Raw genomic sequence first — 20,429 nt, forward strand, 5'->3', positions numbered from 1 at the left:
GAAAGTGAAAAAAATACAAAATAAAGTTAGCTCTCGCTCTCTTCTCCTTCATTTTTGAAGAAATTAATTTGTTCAAAAATGTTCAACTATTGTCTTTCTCTCTCGGAGTCAACTACTCACTACATTTTATGCACTGCAGTGCTAGCTCCCTGTAGCTTATGCTTTCAGTACTAGATTCATTCTCTGATCCTTTGATTGGATGGACATGCCAGTTCATGCTGCATGAGCTCTGATAGGTTGGTGGACGTCCTCCGGAAGTTGTTATAATTATTGTGTAAGTCTATAGAAAGGGGTGAGAACCATGAGCCTCCTAGGTTTTGTATTGAAGTCAATGTATCCAGAGGACAGAAACTAGCTGTCCTCTGGCTACACCATGGTGCTACCCCAAAAAGTGCTGTTGAGGCTACTGTAGACCTTCATTATAAAACAGTGTGTTTTTATCAATTATTTGGTGACATTAATATATTTAGTATAGTTTTATCTAAAAAGGGTAACTAATGTTTCACTATAAAAAAACAAAAATCTCAGAAATTCACTGAGGATGGTCCTCCCCTTCCTCCTCTGAGGAGCCTCCACTGGTGTGTATTGTTATTGGTAGATATTGCTGCACTGTTGGAGCTAGAAACATAAGATTTCGCTGCACCTGCGATAACGCCTGCAAAACTGTGACCAATAAACTTTGATTTGAAGTTACTCATGAGTCAGAAGTGACTCAAATGAAACAACTTCACGCGCCGTTCTTATGTGCCTTTTCCGTGTGTGTGTGTGTGTGTGTGTGTGAGAGAGAGAGAATGTCTGTGTCCTTCCTTTCATTTGATCTGGGTTGCATCAACGTTCAGAGCAATTGCACAAACACAAAAACACCACGCTCTCATTTGAACAAAACTGACAGAGTCAGCTAGTGCTATTCTTGTCTCACTCCCTGGGAAAACACACTAGCAAGGAGGGAAGATGCCATTGAGTCACTGTTTGTGCATGTGCATGTGTGCCATGTCTCTGTGTGTGTGGGTGTGTGAAAAGCCAGACCCAGAACACAAGGTTAGAAGAATAATTCACTGTGTGTTTGTTTTGGCGCTGGCCTCATATAATTTTACAGACACAATAAAAATAAGAGCTATTCATGGTCTGCATGTTTCGTCACAATATCGTTTTGAATGTTCGTTTTGGACTGATGCCCGACTGACCATTCTACTCAATGCTTCGTCAATGGGCGCTGATGAAGATTCCATCAAAAGTGCATTACAGTGGCTTGCAAATACAATGACATTCAAAATGAGGCAAATAATTAGTAGGAAAACCTTTTGACGTCACCAGATTGGCTTTAGATGCAGTATAACATTAGCTAGCTAGCTAAGATTGGGGGGAGGCCACCGGATTTTAGCTAGCTAACGTTAGCATTGCTAGCGATTTTTGACAAACGTTGCTAGTTAATGGCAATATTGCCATCTGTGAAAAATAAATCTGACAACGCTGGCAAAGTTGTTTCCTACTAAATATTTGACTACTTTAGCAATGTCATCGTATTTCCAGGCACTATAGTTTAATTTAGACTAAACAGTAGTTAGCATCCGTCCAGAATGACTGGGCTTAAGGCACCACTTTAAGGCACCACTATAGCGCCGCCAATAGAGTTCAGCTTGAGAAGGTTCATAACAATGGCGTGACAGAGGTGCAATCTATTAATAACATTAAGAGGAAAAGAAAAGAGAGGGTCTTTATTGGACAAGGCTTCCATGCTCTGCCAGGGGGATAGGGCCCTGCCTTGTTAAGTCCCTATACACAGCTAGGGTGCGTCCCAAATGGCACCCTATTCCCTATGTAGTCAAAAGTAGTGCACTATATTATAGGGGATAGGGTGCCATTTGAGACGCAGCCCTAGTCAAGCTACACTCTGGCACTGTGAGGGACACAGATCTAAGACACACTCTGCTCTTCAGTGCACTACATAGTTTGTTTACACAGTGTGGCAGGATCTAGTGTTAATGACAGAAGTTGGTGTTTGGAGTTACCAGGACTGTTGGAGTTCCTTACCTAACTTTAGCTGCTCTCCAAATAATGACAGCACCTTGGAATAAGGGATGAGCTAATTGGCTGAACAATTGCTTGGGTTTAGTAAGAGCAGATCTCATAAGCTGAGAAAGAGTTAACGTCACAAAGACGGTGCTGTGCACACACGCACCTGTCCTCAGAAAGAAAAACGCTCTAGGGAGCGTGAGAAAGATAGCGAGCCACTTCCTCTACGGCCAGGCTTCTAGACGATCGAGATCATGAATATGAAATAATGCCCTGGTCTGCACAGCGCCCATCTGTGATGTATGATCTGCGATCGTCACACAGCCCTGGTGCTTTGATCAGGAGGTTCCCTTTGATCCCAGAGGAAAGAACAGAGAAACAGGAAGAACAGAGCCTTCTGTACTAAACACACCATCATCTCCTCTACCCACAAAGAGAGGAGAGAAGGGAAGGTTGGATAGATGGAGGTGGGGGGAAAGACTGACAGGAAGTTGAGAAAGCATGCGAGACACAGACAGTGAGAAAGGCACATAAGACAGAGAAAGAGCAATGGAACGAAAGATTAGAAGCCAGAGAGGAAGAGCCAGAGAGAGAGAGAGCCAGAGTGAGAGGCAGACCAGACAGGGATGGAGAGCTAGCTCCTCTCGGTGTGTGTTTGTGGGGTCTGCAGGAAAGAGGGGGTACAGCACACTGAGGTAACCCAGAATTAATGAAGAATCTGTGGGAACTTTAAACCTTAAACCTCCATGGGTCGTGTTCATTAGGCACCAAATTGAAGAAAACGGCCTAAAACGGAGGAGGTACCTGGACTTCACGTGTTCTGTTGCAAAAACATTTTAAAGTGTTTTCCGTGATGAAACTTAAGGATAAAGTTACTGCAGGGGGTGAAGGGACTTACCTGTCCATCCTGCCCAACATGCACCTGGTGGATCTGAAGGTTCCCCTGAAAGAGAGAAGAGAGGGATCATTCAGACAGCCTGAGTGCATCAGTCTCACACACATTTTGTAAACACACACTAATCATGCTGTATAATAAGCATACCGATCACAGCATCATTCACTCACACAGCATAAACAAATCACACAGAGACCATGACATTAACAAGACCACATGAAAAACAAGCCCAATTTAGCTATATTCCCTCTGTGCTGTTTTCACTCCTAATTGTATTTCATATTTAACGCTGTCGGAGCTGCCATATGGACAGGCAGCATGGTAATCCCTCCCAAATAGCTTTATTTCCTTTTCCAACATGCTGAAACCAATGGCTTTGATGAGGAGGGCCCTGTTCCTAATGAAAACACACTGAGTGACAGTTGGGAGAAGTGGGATTTTGTTGCTATGCTTTGAACTCCCAAAACAAACAAAATCATTGAGTGAAAAAAATAAAATTCTGGCGTCCGATCACAAAGAGCAGGAAAGGCTTTTAGAGCTTTTCTTCCTCAGTCTCTCTCAAACTTTCTTTCTCCCTGTGTCTTGGTTGTATATGTTAGGAACCTCCGTAGAATACCTGGTCGGTGTGTCAGCCATATTTGCATGAGTGCAGGTGTTTGTTTGTGTACACACGATGGTTGCAAGTATGTGTGCATGTGTATATTTTCAAGTATGTGTATGTATACATCTACTCAAGTGTGTGTGTGTGCGCGTAGAATGTCGCCTCAAAATAAATATCTACCCCACATATTATTACAAATGTTTAACTATAATGCTGATGCAGATAACTATTTCTCAGACACTGTGGTTTTGGGTCAGATTCTCAAAGAGCCAAGCCATTGTGTGCATGTGAGGCTGTCTGGTGAGAGACATGGGCAATCTGGGTATTATTTGGAAACAAATAGTATAATAACCCATGCATAGGCAGGCGGTAGATTTAAACAAGCACTGTTAACATTTAACATCTGTTGACGGTGAACTCTGCCTAATGACTTTAATACTGGCTATTAAAGTGCCCTCAGTCACTCACTGGGATACCCGGATAGACAGACAGGCTGACAGAAATAAACACTTACCTCACTGTCCTGTGTGATCTGCACCTCTTCCCCCTGTGGCACCTGGGCAATATGGAGATGTCCCTGAGGGATCTGATAATGGAGAGAGCGAAGAGAGAAAGTGAGAGAGAACAAGAACTCACAATGTGTGTGTGGCACCGTTAACACATACGGGTTTCAGGAATACTACATTGGTCCATTAAGCCAGGCAAGCTCAATCAATTATTTCAAATAGTTTAACCCAGGTCTACTCACTAATACCTTTTCCTTCTCATCCCTCCTTCTCCACCCAGTTCCTTCCTTCTCCCTCCCACTCTCTTTCCGGGATAATGTCAGACTTTAATAACCCTGCACTATCGATAACAGATTATTCTTTTTTTAAATAGGAGTTAACCAGGAAGATCACTTGAAAATGTCATTTTTCTACATGATAATATTGCATTTTCATTGGATATTAACCCAAAACAAATCTCTCATGGACAGACTAGCATCTGACCAAATTACGCAAGATTTTAGTTCTGGGTCAACAGAGATGAACACAAAACTAAACATTTCAATTTTATCACAAATAATGATTGTTTACTTTTTAATAGTCCGCAAGGGTGGAATTCTGGCCTTAGCCTGCGCTTAGCCTGTCGTTGTATGCACAACTATACTTCTCCCAAATAAATAGTAACCTTTTTTGAAACCGGTTCCGGACTTTTGAGAAAGCGTTTTAGTCTGCGTGGGGCACGGCCAGCATCAGCACACTCTGACCTAACATAGATTATAATATTAGCAGCATTTCCCATAACGCTCTCTGCCTCTTCACCACGTCTAAACATTTACAACAGAGTCAAGCTGCTAGCCTGATCCCAGATTGGTTTGTGCTCTTGCCAATTCTTTTGCTGTCATTGTCAAGCCAAAACAGTCTTACTGGCGTCACAGCAATCTTCAAATAATGTTTATAAACATTATTTTCCCCCTCAATTTGGCATGGCAATAACTGACACAGAGTTGCCATGAAAGCACAGACAGACTGGCACTCAGGCTATCAAGCTAATTTCTACCACCATGTTAAATGTGCAACCAGAGGAAAAAAAACTCTAGAACACCTTTACTCCACACACAGAGACGCATACAAAGCTCTCCCTCGCCCTCCATTTGGCAAATCTGACCATAATTCTACCCTCCTGATTCCTGCTTACAAGCAAAAACTAAAGCAGGAAGCACCAGTGACTCGGTCAATAAAGAAGTGGTCAGATGACGCAGATGCTAAGTTACAGGACTGTTTTGCTAGCACAGACTGGAATATGTTCCGGGATTCTTCCGATGGCATTGAGGAGTACACCACATCAATCACTGGCTTCATCAATAAGTGCATCGATGACGTTGTCCCCAGAGTGACCGTATATACATACCCCAACCAGAAGCCATGGATTACAGGCAACATCCGCCCTGAGCTAAAGGGTACAGCTGCCGCTTTCAAGGAGCAGGACTCCAACCCGGACACTTATATGAAATCCCACTATGCCCTCCGACGAACCATCAAACAGGCAAAGCGTCAATACAGGACTAAGATTGAATCGTACTACATCGGCTCCGACGCTCGTCGGATGTGGCAAACTATTAAAGACTACAAAGGGAAGCACAGCTGCGAGTTGCCCAGTGACACAAGCCTACCAGATGAGTTAAATTACTTCTATGCTCGCTTCGAGGCAAGCAACACTGAAGCATGCATGAGAGCGTCAGCTGTTCCGGACAACTGTGTGATCACGCTGTCTGTAGCCGATGTGAGTAAGACCTTTAAACAGGTCAACATTCACAAGGCCGCAGGTCCAGACGGATTACCATGACGTGTACTCCGAGCATGCGCTGACCAACTGGCAAGTGTCTTCACTGACATTTTCAACCTGTCCCTGACTGAGTCTGTAATACCAACATGTTTCAAGCAGACCACCATAGTCCCTGTGCCCAAGAACACCAAGGTAACCTGCCTAAATGACTACAGACCCGTAGCACTCACGTCTGTAGCCATGAAGTGCTTTGAAAGGCTGGTCATGGCTCACAACACCATTATCCCAAAAACCCTAGACCCACTACAATTTGCATACCGCCCCAAAAGATCCACAGATGATGCACTCTCTATTGCACTCCACACTGCCCTTTCCCACCTGGACAAAAGGAACACCTACGTGAGAATGCTATTCATTTACTACAGCTCAGCATTCAACACCATAGTGCCAGGATAACAACCTCTCCATCAACATGATCAAGACAAAGGAGATGATTGTGGACTACAGGAAAAGGAGGACCGAGCACACCCCCATTCTCATCGACGGGGCTGTAGCGGAGCAGGTTGAGAGCTTCAAGTTCCTTGGTGTCCACATCACCAACAAACTATCATGGTCCAAACACACCAAGACAGTCGTGAAGAGGGCACGACAAAGTCTATTCCCACTCAAGAGACTGAAAAGATTTGGTATGGATCCTCAAAAAGTTCTACAGCTGCACCATCGAGAGCATCCTGACTGGTTGCATCACCACCTGGAATGGCAACTGCTCCGCCTCCGACCGCAAGGCACTACAGAGGGTAGTGCAAACGGCCCAGTACATCACTGGGGCCAAGCTTCCTGCCATACAGGACCTCTATACCAGGCGGTGTCAGAAGAAGGCCCTAAAAATGGTCAAAGACTCCAGCCACCCTAGTCATAGACTGTTCTCTCCGCATGGCAAGCGGTACCGGAGCGCCAAGTCTTGGTCTAAAAGGCTTCTTCACAGCTTCTACCCCCAAACCATATGACTCCTGAACAGCTAATCAAATGGCTACCCGGACTATTTGCATTGTCGTCGTCACCCCCATCCACCCCCTCTTTTATGGTGCAGTACTCTCTGTTTATTATCTATGCATAGTAACTTTAACTGTACCTACATGTACATATTACCTCGACTAACCTGTACCGGCACCCCCTGTGTATAGCCTCGCTACTGTTATTTTACTGCTGCTCTTTAAAAATATATATTATATTTTTTACTTCCTGTTGGCCCACACACCCATAGTGATGCAGTGGACCTGAGTGTGACCTCTGTATAAGGTCATCCAATCTCTATGCATGATGGAACTCTGCTATACTGACACACCGTCTTCCTGTGGAGCATTGTACACAGTCTTGGTGTAGAAGGGTGAGATGATCTAACCCCCATACAACATAGATAAGAGACTCAATCTGGGACCTTTGGATGACTAAGGAACTGGAGGAAAGGTGTGTGTTTGTGTGTGTGTGTGCGCGCGCACAGGGGTTTGTGGAGAGAAGAACCGAGACCGAAGGCAGAGAGATGGGGAGTGCAAAAGAAAAGAGGGGAAAAAGAGAAGAGAAAAGAGCGACAGAGAGAAATAGAAGAGAGATCACAAGAGGAGAAACAAAAATGATAGAAGGGGGGGGGGGAGTAAGCCAGAGAGAGAAACAGGGCAGGTAAGAGAATGAGAGGGAAGCAAAAGAGGATGAGATAGAGAGATGAACAGAGAGAAATCAGGGCAGTGGGGCAGGAAGGAGAGAGGAGACGCAGACAGTGGGGGGAGACGGTGACATTCACCACTTGGACCTGTCCGTCCTCTCCTATGCGGTGGATCTGGACCTGTTGGACAGCCTGGTTGGCCAGGGTGTAGTGTAGAGTCTGCTGGGCCACTCCCTCCATGTGAGCCGCCTCCGCCACAGCGCCACCCTCTGGGGAGGAGGGGCATGAGCACAGGGCAGGATGAGGCACTAGTGTAACGCAATAGAGTTAACAGTAGGATGCAGTAAGATGTGGTAGAAAATATACTCTGGATAGAAGTTACCCAGCTTAGACACAGATCTAATAATAATAATAATAATAAGCCATTTAGCAGACGCTTTTATCCAAAGCGACTTACAGTCGTGCGTGCATACATTTTTATGTATGGGTGGTCCCGGGGATCGAACCCACTACCTTGGCGTTACAAGCGCCGTGCTCTACCAGCTGAGCTACAGATCTAGGAACAGATTATTGACCGACTCCCCCAGATCCATTAGGTGGAAGGGGGGAGGCTGAAATAAAAGCCCATTCACCTCTAGAGGAATACTTGGCAACAGCTCAGGCCATCTGCTGGATGATGGTGTGTGTTTATACTGTATCAATCATGTCTAAATACACAACAAGGACTCTCAAGCTAGCAGTCCAAACACACTCATGACCCAGCAGCCAAACACCCACCACTAGCACATCCACAGCCCACGTCCCCCATCAGCCCACCATAGCTCCATCTACTATCTCATTGGGGGTGTGTGTGATTATTTTACACTGGTGTGTGCGTGCTCACTATGAGAATATGGGTTTTTGTTGCTAGATTGATGTAGGCCTACATTGAGGAATTCCCACCACACGGATGTGACAAAGCAGGCCTAAAGGACTCGTACTCAAAATAATAATATCATGGTATAAAAAACACGGGGCACAGATATCTGATTGGTACAGCTCATATCATAGCTATGTTTTGTATATACTGCCAGTAAGAGGTCCATCTTCCAACCTTCAGCATGACCACGGGTGTCTTCCAAATGGCACCCTTAACCCTATATAGTGCACTACATTTGACCAGAGACTTGTGGGCCTTGGTCAAAAGTTGTGCACTATATAGGGAATAGGGTGCCATCTGGGACACAACCCATGTACTGTAGTGTGTAAATAATCCCCAGCACAGCCATTGGCAGTGAGGCGAGAGCCAGGTGGCTCGAGGAGACTGTACTTTTGGTGTTAGCTCACTCTCCACATTCATTAACAAATAACTGTTTAAAGTTAGTTTAATGTTGAAGCAGTTTTATTAAGCGGAGTGTAAGAGAACTTGCTCTGTGTGCGTGTGTGGCCTGGGAGGAGCGGGCTGTGACTGTACAGCGTACACCCCTGGTGTGGGCTCACAGGATATTTGGGTTTCCCCTGCTGTCCCACTCTCGCTGTTCAGGGGTGAGAGGTGATGGATCATAGGGAGGGGAGGACAGGAGGCGTTGTTGTGTTGTGAAGATTAGAACCATCTGCTACACTCTGCATCTGCACTACTCACTGGGTTCCTTATATACACTTACATAAGTGAGAGGAAATACTATTTTTACTATAAAGTGTGTGTGCGTGCGATGACCCCAAGTATCCTGCCTACCTGAGCTGCCCGGTGTGTTGGTGCTACGTCTGGAGAAGCTCTTGACCGCCAGACTCTGGCCGCGCTGCTTGCGTCTCCATGCCGTGCGACACTTGGAGTCGATGCTCTGCTTGATCCGGTACCAGTCTGACTCAGTGATGCCAAACTTATAAAACAAGTGACCTGAGGGGAACAATGACCGAGGGCACAGGAGTTCAGGGTCATTTCATTTAACCATGTTAGGATGACTTCAGTTTAAGATGGTTAACTCACCATGACAAGGTAGAAATAGTCATATGAATTGCTTAATATGGACAGCAGTTCATGCCAAGTCTCTGTGTGTAGTTTGTACAGTGCAACCTTGTCCCACTATCAATGCAACTCTGCCTGAGCTGTCAAAATGTCAGAAGCACTGAAAACTCTAGCTAGATTCTAAATCTGGTGGTCAAGGTACAGGTGGTCAGGTACACTGATAGCACCTCATATCATCCCAATCTCCGACACTGGGGACTATACCATGTAGGTGGATATATAACATGTGAGAGGGTGCGGTTATGTTAGCAGCTGGTTTGAGGGTGAGACGGAGGAGTTGACAGCTTCTTTCGAACCCGATTAATGAGGCTGCTGTCGCCCGAGGGGAGGAGTTGAGACACGGGGAGGGGGAAGGGGGACGTAGAGGGAGTTGGCCTCTAGCACACACACCAACACCTGACGGTCGTGTACAGGCAGGCAAGGCAGGTGCTCTCTCACCAGTCCCAGTTGGACAGGCAGGCAGAGTCAGTAGCTATGTTCCCATTAACTTGTCCAGTGATTTTTGGTCGACATTTAGAAAGTTTGCATAGAAAATAGATGTGACAATTGCCTGCTAGAGTGCGTTTCCATTTAACTATCGTGCGATAAAAATAGCTGAACGTAATGACAAATAAAAAATATCGTAAAAACCTAGTGTCTAATAAAAATGTAGTGGTTGAAGTGTTACCCATTTAGGCAAATTGCGCATTAATAAATTGGCGACAGCCTGTATGCCCTCCCACCTATCTGTTTCATGTCTCAGGTAGCCGGCGAAAGCCAGCATGGATAGAATGCAATAATTAAAATTTGCCATATTCTAACAATTCTCATGTGCCAAAGTATCATCACGGTCTGTGCCATAGTGAAACTTGCACTCCTGTAGATCTGAAATAATTGGATGGTTAAACTTGCCAGCCAACCAGAAAAGCAAGGTGAAGCAATTCAGGCATTCTTGAAAGTCAGGACAATCTTCGTCCTGCAAAGAAACATTTTTATAGTAAAAAAAAAATTGATTTTGCATGTAGTAGGCATTTAGAATTAAATGTTGAGTGGAGCTTTATAGTTACGCGGTGACATCACGTGCCCTGCGTACCTTCAAAATGATTTGGCAATCATTTAAATCGAAAAACACAGTTTCCATCATAATTTATCGCAATAGAGAAAGTTTGTCGACAGAAATATCCACTCCTGTCGAACGGATACAAAATGTTGTCGATTTTCAGAACATTTCTCCTTTATATGCCGTTTCCATTACACATGCAAAGATTTTGTCGAATAAACCTGGGTCAATGGAAACCTGCCTACTGTGAGCAAGTCACCTGGTCCTGCTCCAGCCCCCACATACCTGTATCAGCCCAAATCTGTCTCCACACACACACCATACCTGAATTGCATAAACACACACACCTGAATTACACAAAGACACACAAAACACCTGCATCACACAAGCCAAGTGCACACACACTCTGCCACTCCTGCACGGCACCTGCGATCAACAGAGAGTAATAGATGTGGGGTGACAGAGCCCACTCCCTGTGCAACTCCCTCACCACACAACACACGAGACTACTCCCAATAAATACTCCTCTACCACAGCCACCCTCCCCTGGCTCCCCTCCTCTCCCCTGGCTCCCCTCCTCTCCCCTGGCTCCCCTCCTCTCCCCTGGCTCCCCTCCTCTCCCCTGGCTCCCCTCCTCTCCCCTGGCTCCCCTCACCAGACATTTAAGCTTAATTAGGAATCAAAGGGGTCAGCGCATTAGCTACGGCCCCATCATGAACACTCAGACTTACATGTGCTTGTCATTTGGAGTTTGGTATGTTGTAAAATGTGTTACGCATGAATGCATGTGTTCCATGATGAATGTGTGTTGTTCTAACCTGCCTGGGGAATGCAGAGAGATTCAGGTCTGTGCTCACTGGATGGAACTGGAGCTACACTACAACGGGAGCATTTGGAGTTGAGGGTGTGGCCGTTGTGACAGGGTCAAAGGGTAACCTAAGTGCTAAAGGGTGAAGTGATTGAACCCTGCCTATGATACATCTATGGGGAAAGATTGGTCAGTTGGTCAATGGCAGGGGATGAGATGGTCAGTTTGTCAATGGCAGTTGGTCAAATAGTCAATGGCATGTCAAGTGTGTGTGAGTGAGTGAGTGAGTTGGTGTGCGTGACTCACAGCGTATGCCGTAGATCATGAGTGGGTCCAGCTGCTTCTTGCCGTGCTTGCCCTGGCCTGACAGGTTGGACATGGCCTGCACCTCGCGGTGGAAAAGGTAGTCCAGCAGCGTCAGCGCCATCTTCTCCGCCGTGCGGCAGTTGGTGCTAATGTGGAGCATGTCGCCCGGCAACACAGGGCAGCGCACACGCATCTCTGCATTATTCTCGTCACCAAGCCACGTACCTGCTGGGTAGTCGTCTATAAAGAGCGGTGAAAGGGGGTGTTAAGTGGGTGGGTGAGTGAGTACAGTGGTAAAGGTATAACCCCCAAAACTGCTCTGCAGGTGACCCTGTGCTGCTTCCAGTCTGTCATACACTATATATACACAAAAGTATGTGGACACCCATTCAAATTAGTGGATTTTTTGTGGCAGCCTACAGATACATGAGGTATAAAGTGTGTAAATTGACAATAATGTACCTGTAACCCCGCTAACAAAAATATGACAGAGCACGGCGCTTGTAACGCCAAGGTAGTGGGTTCGATCCCCGGGACCACCCATACACAAAAATTTATGCACGCATGACTGTAAGTCGCTTTGGATAAAAGCGTCTGCTAAATGGCATATTATTAAAAAGATAGGCTTACACCTTCCCAATCTCTGCTAGTGCTGATACCACAGCACAGCCTTGTGGCGACCATCAGGAGTACACCAACACAGTCCTAGAGGTTATTATGAGTGTTGTGACATTCTCTAACAATAGGATGACATCTCCCTGGGGCATTACAGAGTTCAACAAGGAACAACACACTTCGTATAGGATAGCTATATCTATCTACACAGAGAGTAAAAAACATTATGCTCTATCCATGACAGACTGACCAGGTGAAAGCTATGATCCCTTATTGATGTCACTTGTTAAATCCACTTCAAAATCAGTGTAGATGAAGGGGAGGAGACAGGTTAAAGAAGGATTTTGCGACAATTGAGACATGGATTGTGTAGATGTGCCATTCAGAGGGTGAATGGGCAAGACAAGATTTAAGTGCCTTTGAACGAGGTATGGTAGTAGGTGCCAGGCGCACGGGTTTGTGTCAAGAACTGCAACGCTGCTGGGTTTTTTACGCTCAATAGTTTCCCGTGTGTTTCAAGAATGGTCCACCACCCAAAGGACATCCAGCCAACTTGACACAACTGTGGAATGCTTTCAACACCTTGTAGAGTCCATGCCCCAACGAATTGAGGCTGTTCTGAGGGCAAAGGGGGGGTGCAATATTAGGAAGGTGTTCTTAATGTTTTGTACACTCACTGTATATCTATCTATCAAGAGTAGTAACCAGAGACCTCTCTATGAAGAGGTGTGGAGAGACAGACAGCTGACAGTGAAATTGATAAAGAGAGTAAGATGCAGGGAAGTGGAAGGATATCGCACGCACACACCCAGGCAGGCACACACGATTCCTTTTTGAAAACCACATGGTGCCCTCCGGCTAACACTGACAAAGACACGTCGCCATGGAAACTTGCAGCTGCAAATAAATGAATATGTGTCCGTGGAACGTCTTTGAAGCTAACCAAGGAACTCCAGAAACCACGAAAAACTGCACAAACAAAAACAACAGCATGAGCTGCAGAGTGAGACTTTGCTCAATCAGAAAAACATGTCCTCTCCTCAGGCTTGTAAGTGACCACTGGGAAAGCCGTTGAGTCTCGACAGAGTGAGACCATCCTAGAAGACTTCAAAACAGTCCGAGTGAGACACTAGCTACCACAGATGTCTAAGCTGGTAATGATACAGACTGAAACTTCAACACAGCACCATTATACACCAACACAGGTGGTAGTATTTGGGCGTTAAGGAAGAAGTGCCAGGCAACATACGTCACATCCACAAATCAAATTCCAGCTGCATTTGAATTCAAATCTGTTGATGCATCTGTCTCACTGAGAAGACTCCAGCCCAATTCCCAAAATGGTGACAGGGCTAAATAGTTCAAGTTGCTTTTTCTTTACAATTCACACTTCAAACCATGTTTGGGACACGTTTGTGTTTCTGGGTTTCTCTGTGTGTGTGTATTTATGGGTTTCTGTGTAGGTGTGTTCGTGAGTGTGTGTGTGTCTGTGCATGAGTGTGTTGTGTGTTCCGACAGGGCCGTACCCTCGGAGTTGAGGGTGATGAGGGTGACGTTCTGGGTGCTCTGGGCGTTGTTGGCCTGGCCACTGTTGGACACCGAGTCGCTAGCCTCCGAGCCGCTCTCCTGTTCCTCCTGGCTGTCCTCCGGCGCCGGCACCTTCACCAGGAACGTGTTCTGCCTCCGCCCACCCACCGTGCTGATGGAACACACACAGAGGCTTAGTTAGAGCGAGGTATCAACACAGGGACCCATGGGCCGAGCCAAACTGTGTTCCATTGTGTTCTGTTTGAGCCACTAAACTCTGCAGGGTTCTGAGTACCATTGTGTTATGACGGTTCTGTGTAGATCAAACTTTAGTGGGGATCACAGTTTCATGCACAACATTGTTTGTTCTTTATGCGATTCTACATTCTGCATGATGGCAGAAAAAAAACAGGTGTCAGTCACTCACTTGCTAAGGAGGTTCTCCAGTGAATCTGCCCCTCGAGTTACTGACTCCTCCTGACCCTTCAGTCGGTCTTGGCTCACTATCACATTGGTCTGTGGAACAACACTGCAGGGGCAGACGGGGAATTCTTCTGTGTCAAATACCTCAACAGGCTCCAGTGTCAAATTGTGTTCATGGGAATAGGCGCATTCTACTTGAGCACTCACTTGTAAGAGAATGAGTACTCCCTCATAAAGTACAAGTCAACCAGTGTCAATGTCCCCCAGTGTACCACCCTTTGTCTCCAAGTCCTCATCTCACCCTGACCAGTCCCAGTCCAAGCATTTTATCCCACCATGATCCCCAGTCCTAACCAGGTTGTATTCATTAGGCACCGGACAAAAACAGACTGAGACAGGAAAGAAAATCTGAACATGTCCAATAAGAAACTCTCGTTTTTGTTTGCCGTTGCAAAATGGCCTGCTACGATATACCCTAATGAATATGGACCCAGGTCCACACTTTAACTCACCAGCGCACTTTGTTCCAGGTCTGGGTGGCCCCCAGAGGGGAGCCGGCCACCATAGGGACCTGGATGGGTGCCTGGTTCTTGTTGACCACGGCGTCCAGCTTCTTCTCCAGGGCCCGGCACGTCACCTCCACCACCTGCAACTTGGCCTCCATGTTGTCCAAACGCTGGCAGATCGTCTGGCTGATGGAGTACAACAAGGTCTGGAGAGAGGAAGAGGGAACGAGGCAGAGAAAGTGAATTGTGTGTGTATAAATGCATGTTACACATTGGTGGTTGATGAAGTAAATGCCCCTCTTTACAATGAGCTTAGAGACTAAGCACTAAAGTAGACCTATTCTTACAGGCTTTGGTTTCCGTTCTTCTATAGTATTATGGCGGTCCGCAAACAAACGTTAGAGGTGCATGCTGCCACCTACTGTACAATCCATTATACTTGGTGATATAAAATAAAAAAAATACCCTACCAAATATTAACCCATTTAAAAGACACCACTCCATTGCACTACATTAACACTGTCTAATCCTACCCCAGGCCGACATCCTGGGAGGACAGAACAATACCATTCAACACCCCCTATATGTAACGCTTCTGCAGTAAAATCTCCTAATCCAAGTACTTCTCTGTAGCTGGCATCACAACATCTATTTTCTGTGACTTACCTTCCATTTCTGCGGTACATTTGATAACTTGTTTTTTGTTTTTGAGGTTGGTTCTATTTAGGTGGGGACGCGCACTGATTGAATCATCCTCATTGGTCAGGATATATTGCACCTGTCGCCTCGTTAGTTTCACCTGTGCTGGCACAGGTTATATTTAAGAGCGGCTGGCCCAGTGTTCCAGTCGGCATGAGAGAGGTTGGAAGAGCTAGACCGCTGTTTAGCGCTCCCTTTAAGCTTGTGAATACAAAGCCTTATATTTTGTGTCTCCCTGTTTGGTTGGCTTCATGTTTATTTTCACTTCCTAACCTAAGTTGGTATGGGTTCTTTTCTTTACCTTCTCTGTTATCAGGCAAATCTCATGGGCGTCCATGTTGGGTGTTAAGACCCTACCTGAGCTTGCTTGGCCAGCACCCAGTCAGTAGGCACCCCAATGGATGCCTTTCAGAACCCATTTTAAAATCCCACCTGTTTCGTACTGGTTGTCAGTGGCTCATTTTTTTGTTCCCTATTTCTGTTGAGCTATGTTTTTTTGAGTTCTTGTTGGGGAACGTAACAATATATAAATGCAATTTATGATATATTTTCATATGAAAAACAAACTGACATGCTCACATGACTGACTCAGCTTAGAAGTTCATATCGTATCCAATATACCCCCGACGTAGTGCACGAGTAACCTACCTTTAGAGATGCATCCTGGGCGCTGTGGTCCACCCTTGGCCTTTTCCTATCAGGCTTGTCATCACAATCTTCATGATTGTCCAACACATCTAACACAAATCACACATGCAGTCACACACATGATCATTAAAAAAACTGCAATGTTTCTGCTGGTATGTAGCTCTTTCAAAGTGATTTATCCAAATGTACCCTAGCAGCGAGCATGCCCCGCCCATCTGAGGATGTATTTTTCAACCATATACAGTTGAAGTCGGAAGTTTACATACACCTTAGCCAAATACATTTAAACTCAGTTTTTCACAATTCCTGACATTTATTCCTAGTAAAAATTCCCTGTTTTAGGTCAGTTAGGATCACCACTTTATTTTAAGAATGTGAAAATGTCAGAATAATAGTAGAGAGAATTATTTATTTCAGCTTTTATTTCTTTCATCACATTCCCAGTGGGTCAGAAGTTTACATACACTCAATTAGTATTTGGTAGCATTGCCCATTCCTCCTGACAGAGCTGGTGTAACTGAGTCTGGTTTGTAGGCCTCCTTGCTCGCACACGCTTTTTCAGTTCTGCCCACAAATGTTCTATAGGATTGAGGTCAGGGCTTTGTGATGGCCACTCCAATACCTTGACTTTGTTGTCCTTAAGCCATTTTGCCACAACTTTGGAAGTATGCTTGGGGTCATTGTCCATTTGGAAGACCCATTTGCGACCAAGCTTTAACTTCCTGACTGATGTCTTGAGATGTTGCTTCAAATAGCCACATAATTTTCCTTCCTCATGATGCCATCTATTTTGTGAAGTGCACCAGTCCCTCCTGCAGCAAAGGACCCCCACAGCATGATGCTGCCACCTCCGTGCTTCACGGTTGGGATGGTATTCATCGGCTTGCAAGCAGCCCCCTTTTTCCTCCAAACATAACGATGGTCATTATGGCCAAACAGTTCTATTTTTGTTTCATCAGACCAGAGGACATTTCTCCAAAAAGTACGATCTTTGTCCCCATGTGCAGTTGTAAACCGTAGTCTGGCTTTTTTATGGCGGTTTTGGAGCAGTGGCTTCTTCTTGCTGAGCAGCCTTTCAGGTTATGTCGATATAGGACTTGTTTTACTGTGGATATAGATACTTTTGTACCTGTTTCCTCCAGAATCTGCACAAGGTCCTTTGCTGTTGTTCTGGGATTGATTTGCACTTTTCGCACCAAAGTACGTTAATCTCTAGGAGACAGAACGCGTCTCCTTCCTGAGCGGTATGACGGCTGCTTGGTCCCACTGTGTTTATACTTGCGTACTATTGTTTGTACAGATGAACGTGGTACCTTCAGGCATTTGGAAATTGCTTCCAAGGATGAACCAGACTTGTGGAGGTCTACCATTTTTAGCTGATTTATTTTGATTTTCCCATGATGTCAAGCAAAGAGGCACTGAGTTTTAGGCACAGTCAATTTAGTGTATGTAAACTTCTGACGCACTGGAATTGTGATACAGTGAATTATAAGTGAAATAATCTGTCTGTAAACCAGTTTTAATGACTCCAACCTAAGTGTATGTAAACTTCCGACTTCAACTGTATTTCCTGTGTTTGAGGGGTGCAAAATCCACTTGTCACTTAAATCTCACTGGATTGATTGCTTTAATTTTGAAAGCAACTTCTGAAAATAAACATGGATTATTGTGATATTATGTTTGATCTCGCAAACAATGTTAAGTCTGCTTAGATAGATATAATCTAGAGCCTGTTGATTTTTAATCCGAGGGTATCCTGCGATTGACACACTTGTTGAATTATGCAAGAGAACGTGACAACAGTAATTAATGAGCCAGTCTAGACAGCGCAGGTAAGGTAGATGGAGCAAGTGTTGTGGTTGCAGCCCTGTTCCACCCTTTTATGTTAATTAATATATGCAAAAAGGGGGCCTTGTTTATAAACACTGCGCAAACACAAAATATGCTTCAAAACATGTGTGCGCCAGTTCACGCATTAGTTATCTATATAAAAACTGAACTTGACATGAGAATGTGCTTATCCTCCCACCACCTATAGACCATGCGTACGGATAGTTTCTAATCGTTGAAGTATTGCATTGTAAGAAGGCAAAAGTAGCCTTGTGCAAATAACAGGTAGCTAAATATAATAAGATGCAATCATTTGCTGTTAGTGAGAAGATTTATTTTATCTTTGCATTCTAAAATAATTAGAAATCTATTTCCAATTATTTATTTCATTTCCATGATCATTGCAGAATAAATTCCTCACATTTTCTGACTGTGATGGTCTCACAAAATAGCTTATAGGCCTACAACAAGTTAGGATAGGCTACTTTTCTATGCGATCCGATGTACAGATAAACGGTTGAACAGACTGTTCACCTTTTCTATTGACGTTTGTAGGCTACGTCTGAAAACTGTACTGTCAAATTTCTCAAGTAGCCTAGACACTATTTCATTTATAAACATAATACATATATCATACCCATTCCACCATTTTTAGCCATGATGAGTTCATATTCCCAAATTAGCCATCCAACAAATTACTATGCACATCTCTCATTTAATTGGGCCTATTAGATTATTATAATTTCAAGTTTTTGCTCTATGCGTCACAAAGGGAGCGCGGTTTATAACATACAGTAGAATTTAACAGGTGAACAGACAGTTGATCTTTTGCACTGAAGTGTGTAGGCTACCACTGTAAGTAGGCCTACTGCCGTTTTCATTTTTTTCAGAGTAGACAATGTTTCAGAATTCACGGGCAATGCAGGAAATTTAGGTTTGTGAGAAAGTAAATACAAAACATTATTGAATTCAAACGATCTGTTTAGAGGTCCACAACAATTTGAAACTGTCAGATACAGCAAATGTCACTTCAAAAAGAAAAAATCTGCCAACACCGCCAAAGACATTTGATCAAGTTCACCATTGATAATTCCTTTAGATATACTGTCTTGGCCTAATTCCAATACTTCCAAAGTATACAGCAAATAACAGCATTATTGTCACCATAAAAGGTGAATGATGGGCGTTATTCAGGAAGAGTTACAGTGCATTCAGAAAGTATTCAGACCCTTTCCTTTTTCCACATTTTATTACGTTACAGCCTTATTCTAAAATGGATTAAATCAATTATTTTCCTCATCAATCTACACACAATACCCAAAAATGACAATGCGAAAACAGGCTTTTTGTAATTTATGCACATTTATTAGAAATAAAAAAACTGAAATACCTTATTTACATAAGTATTCAGACACTTTGTTATGAGACTCAAAATTGAGCTCAGGTGCATCCTGTTTCCATTGATCATCCTTGAGATGTTTCTACAACTTAATTGGAGTCCACCTGTGGTAAATCCAATTGATTGGACATGATTTGGAAAGGCACACACCTGTCTATATAAGCTCCCACTGTTGACAGTGCATGTCAGAGCAAAAACCAAGCCATGAGGTCGAAGGAATTGTCCGTAGAGCTCCGAGACAGGATTGTGTCAGGGCACAGCTCTGGGGAAGGATACCAAAACATATCTGCAGCATTGAAGGTCCCCAAGAACACAGTGGCCTCCATCATTCTTAAATGGAAGAAGTTTGGAACTACCAAGACTCTTCCTAGAGCTGGCCGCCTGGCCAAACTGAGCAATCAGGGGAGAAGGGTCTTGGTCAGGGAGGTGACCAAGGACCTGATGGTCACTCTGACAGAGATCCAGAGTTCCTCTGTGGAGATGGGCAATTAGGCCTTTATGGTAGAGTGGCCAGACAGAAGCCACTACTCAGTAAAAGGCACATCACAGCCCATTTGGAGTTTGCCAAAAGGCACCTAAAGGACTCTCAGACCATGAGAAACAACATTCTCTGGTCTCATGAAACCAAGATCAAACTCTTTGGCCTGAATGCCAAGCGTCACGTCTGGAGGAAACCTGGCACTATCCATACGGTGAAGCATGATGGTGGCAGCATCATGCTGTGGGGATGTTTTTCAGCGGCAGGGACTGGGAGACTAGTAAGGATCGAGGGAAAGATAAATGGAGCAAAGTACAGAGAAAACATTGATGAAAACCTGCTCCAGAGCACTCAGGACCTTAGACTGGGGCTAAGGTTCACCTTCCAACAGGACAATGACCCTAAGCACACAGCCAAGACAACGCAGGAGTGGCTTCGGGACAAGTCTCTGAATGTCCTTGAGTGGCCCAGCCAGAGCCCGGACTTGAACCCGATCAAACATCTCTAGAGACCTGAAAATAGCTGTGCAGTGACCTGACAGAGCTTGAGAGGATCTGCAGAGAAGAATGGGAGAAACTCCCCAAATATTGTGCCAACGCTTGTAGCGTTATACCCAAGAAGACGCAACGCTGTAATCGCTGCCAAATGTGCTTCAACAATGTACTGAGTAAAGGGTCTGAATACTTATGTAAATGTGATGTTTCCGGTT

At 44.7% G+C, this 20,429-nt stretch overlaps 1 protein-coding gene across 3 annotated transcripts in view; it reads right to left on the minus strand.

The window, feature by feature from the left end:
- The window catches only part of LOC311137669 (protein BANP-like), a 55,781-nt gene that overhangs the window by 22,854 nt on the left and 12,498 nt on the right, over positions 1 to 20,429 (minus strand). Inside the window, exons 3-11 of one of the 3 annotated variants that reach the window (XM_084172196.1) lie at positions 16,014 to 16,102; positions 14,673 to 14,872; positions 14,165 to 14,266; positions 13,737 to 13,909; positions 11,596 to 11,835; positions 9,152 to 9,313; positions 7,576 to 7,706; positions 4,024 to 4,095; positions 2,912 to 2,956 (exon numbers count right to left, since the gene is read on the minus strand). In XM_084172196.1, the coding sequence (XP_084028322.1) occupies positions 2,912 to 2,956; positions 4,024 to 4,095; positions 7,576 to 7,706; positions 9,152 to 9,313; positions 11,596 to 11,835; positions 13,737 to 13,909; positions 14,165 to 14,266; positions 14,673 to 14,872; positions 16,014 to 16,102 (1,214 nt within the window). Of the gene's footprint in view, positions 1 to 2,911; positions 2,957 to 4,023; positions 4,096 to 7,575; positions 7,746 to 9,151; positions 9,314 to 11,595; positions 11,836 to 13,736; positions 13,910 to 14,164; positions 14,267 to 14,672; positions 14,873 to 16,013; positions 16,103 to 20,429 lie in introns of all 3 variants that reach the window. The other 2 variants (XM_084172195.1, XM_084172197.1) reach the window with 2 other exon arrangements.

The sequence above is a fragment of the Coregonus lavaretus genome (genome assembly GCF_964263955.1).
Source record: "Coregonus lavaretus genome assembly, chromosome: 11".
NCBI classification, from domain to species: Eukaryota; Metazoa; Chordata; class Actinopteri; order Salmoniformes; family Salmonidae; genus Coregonus; species Coregonus lavaretus.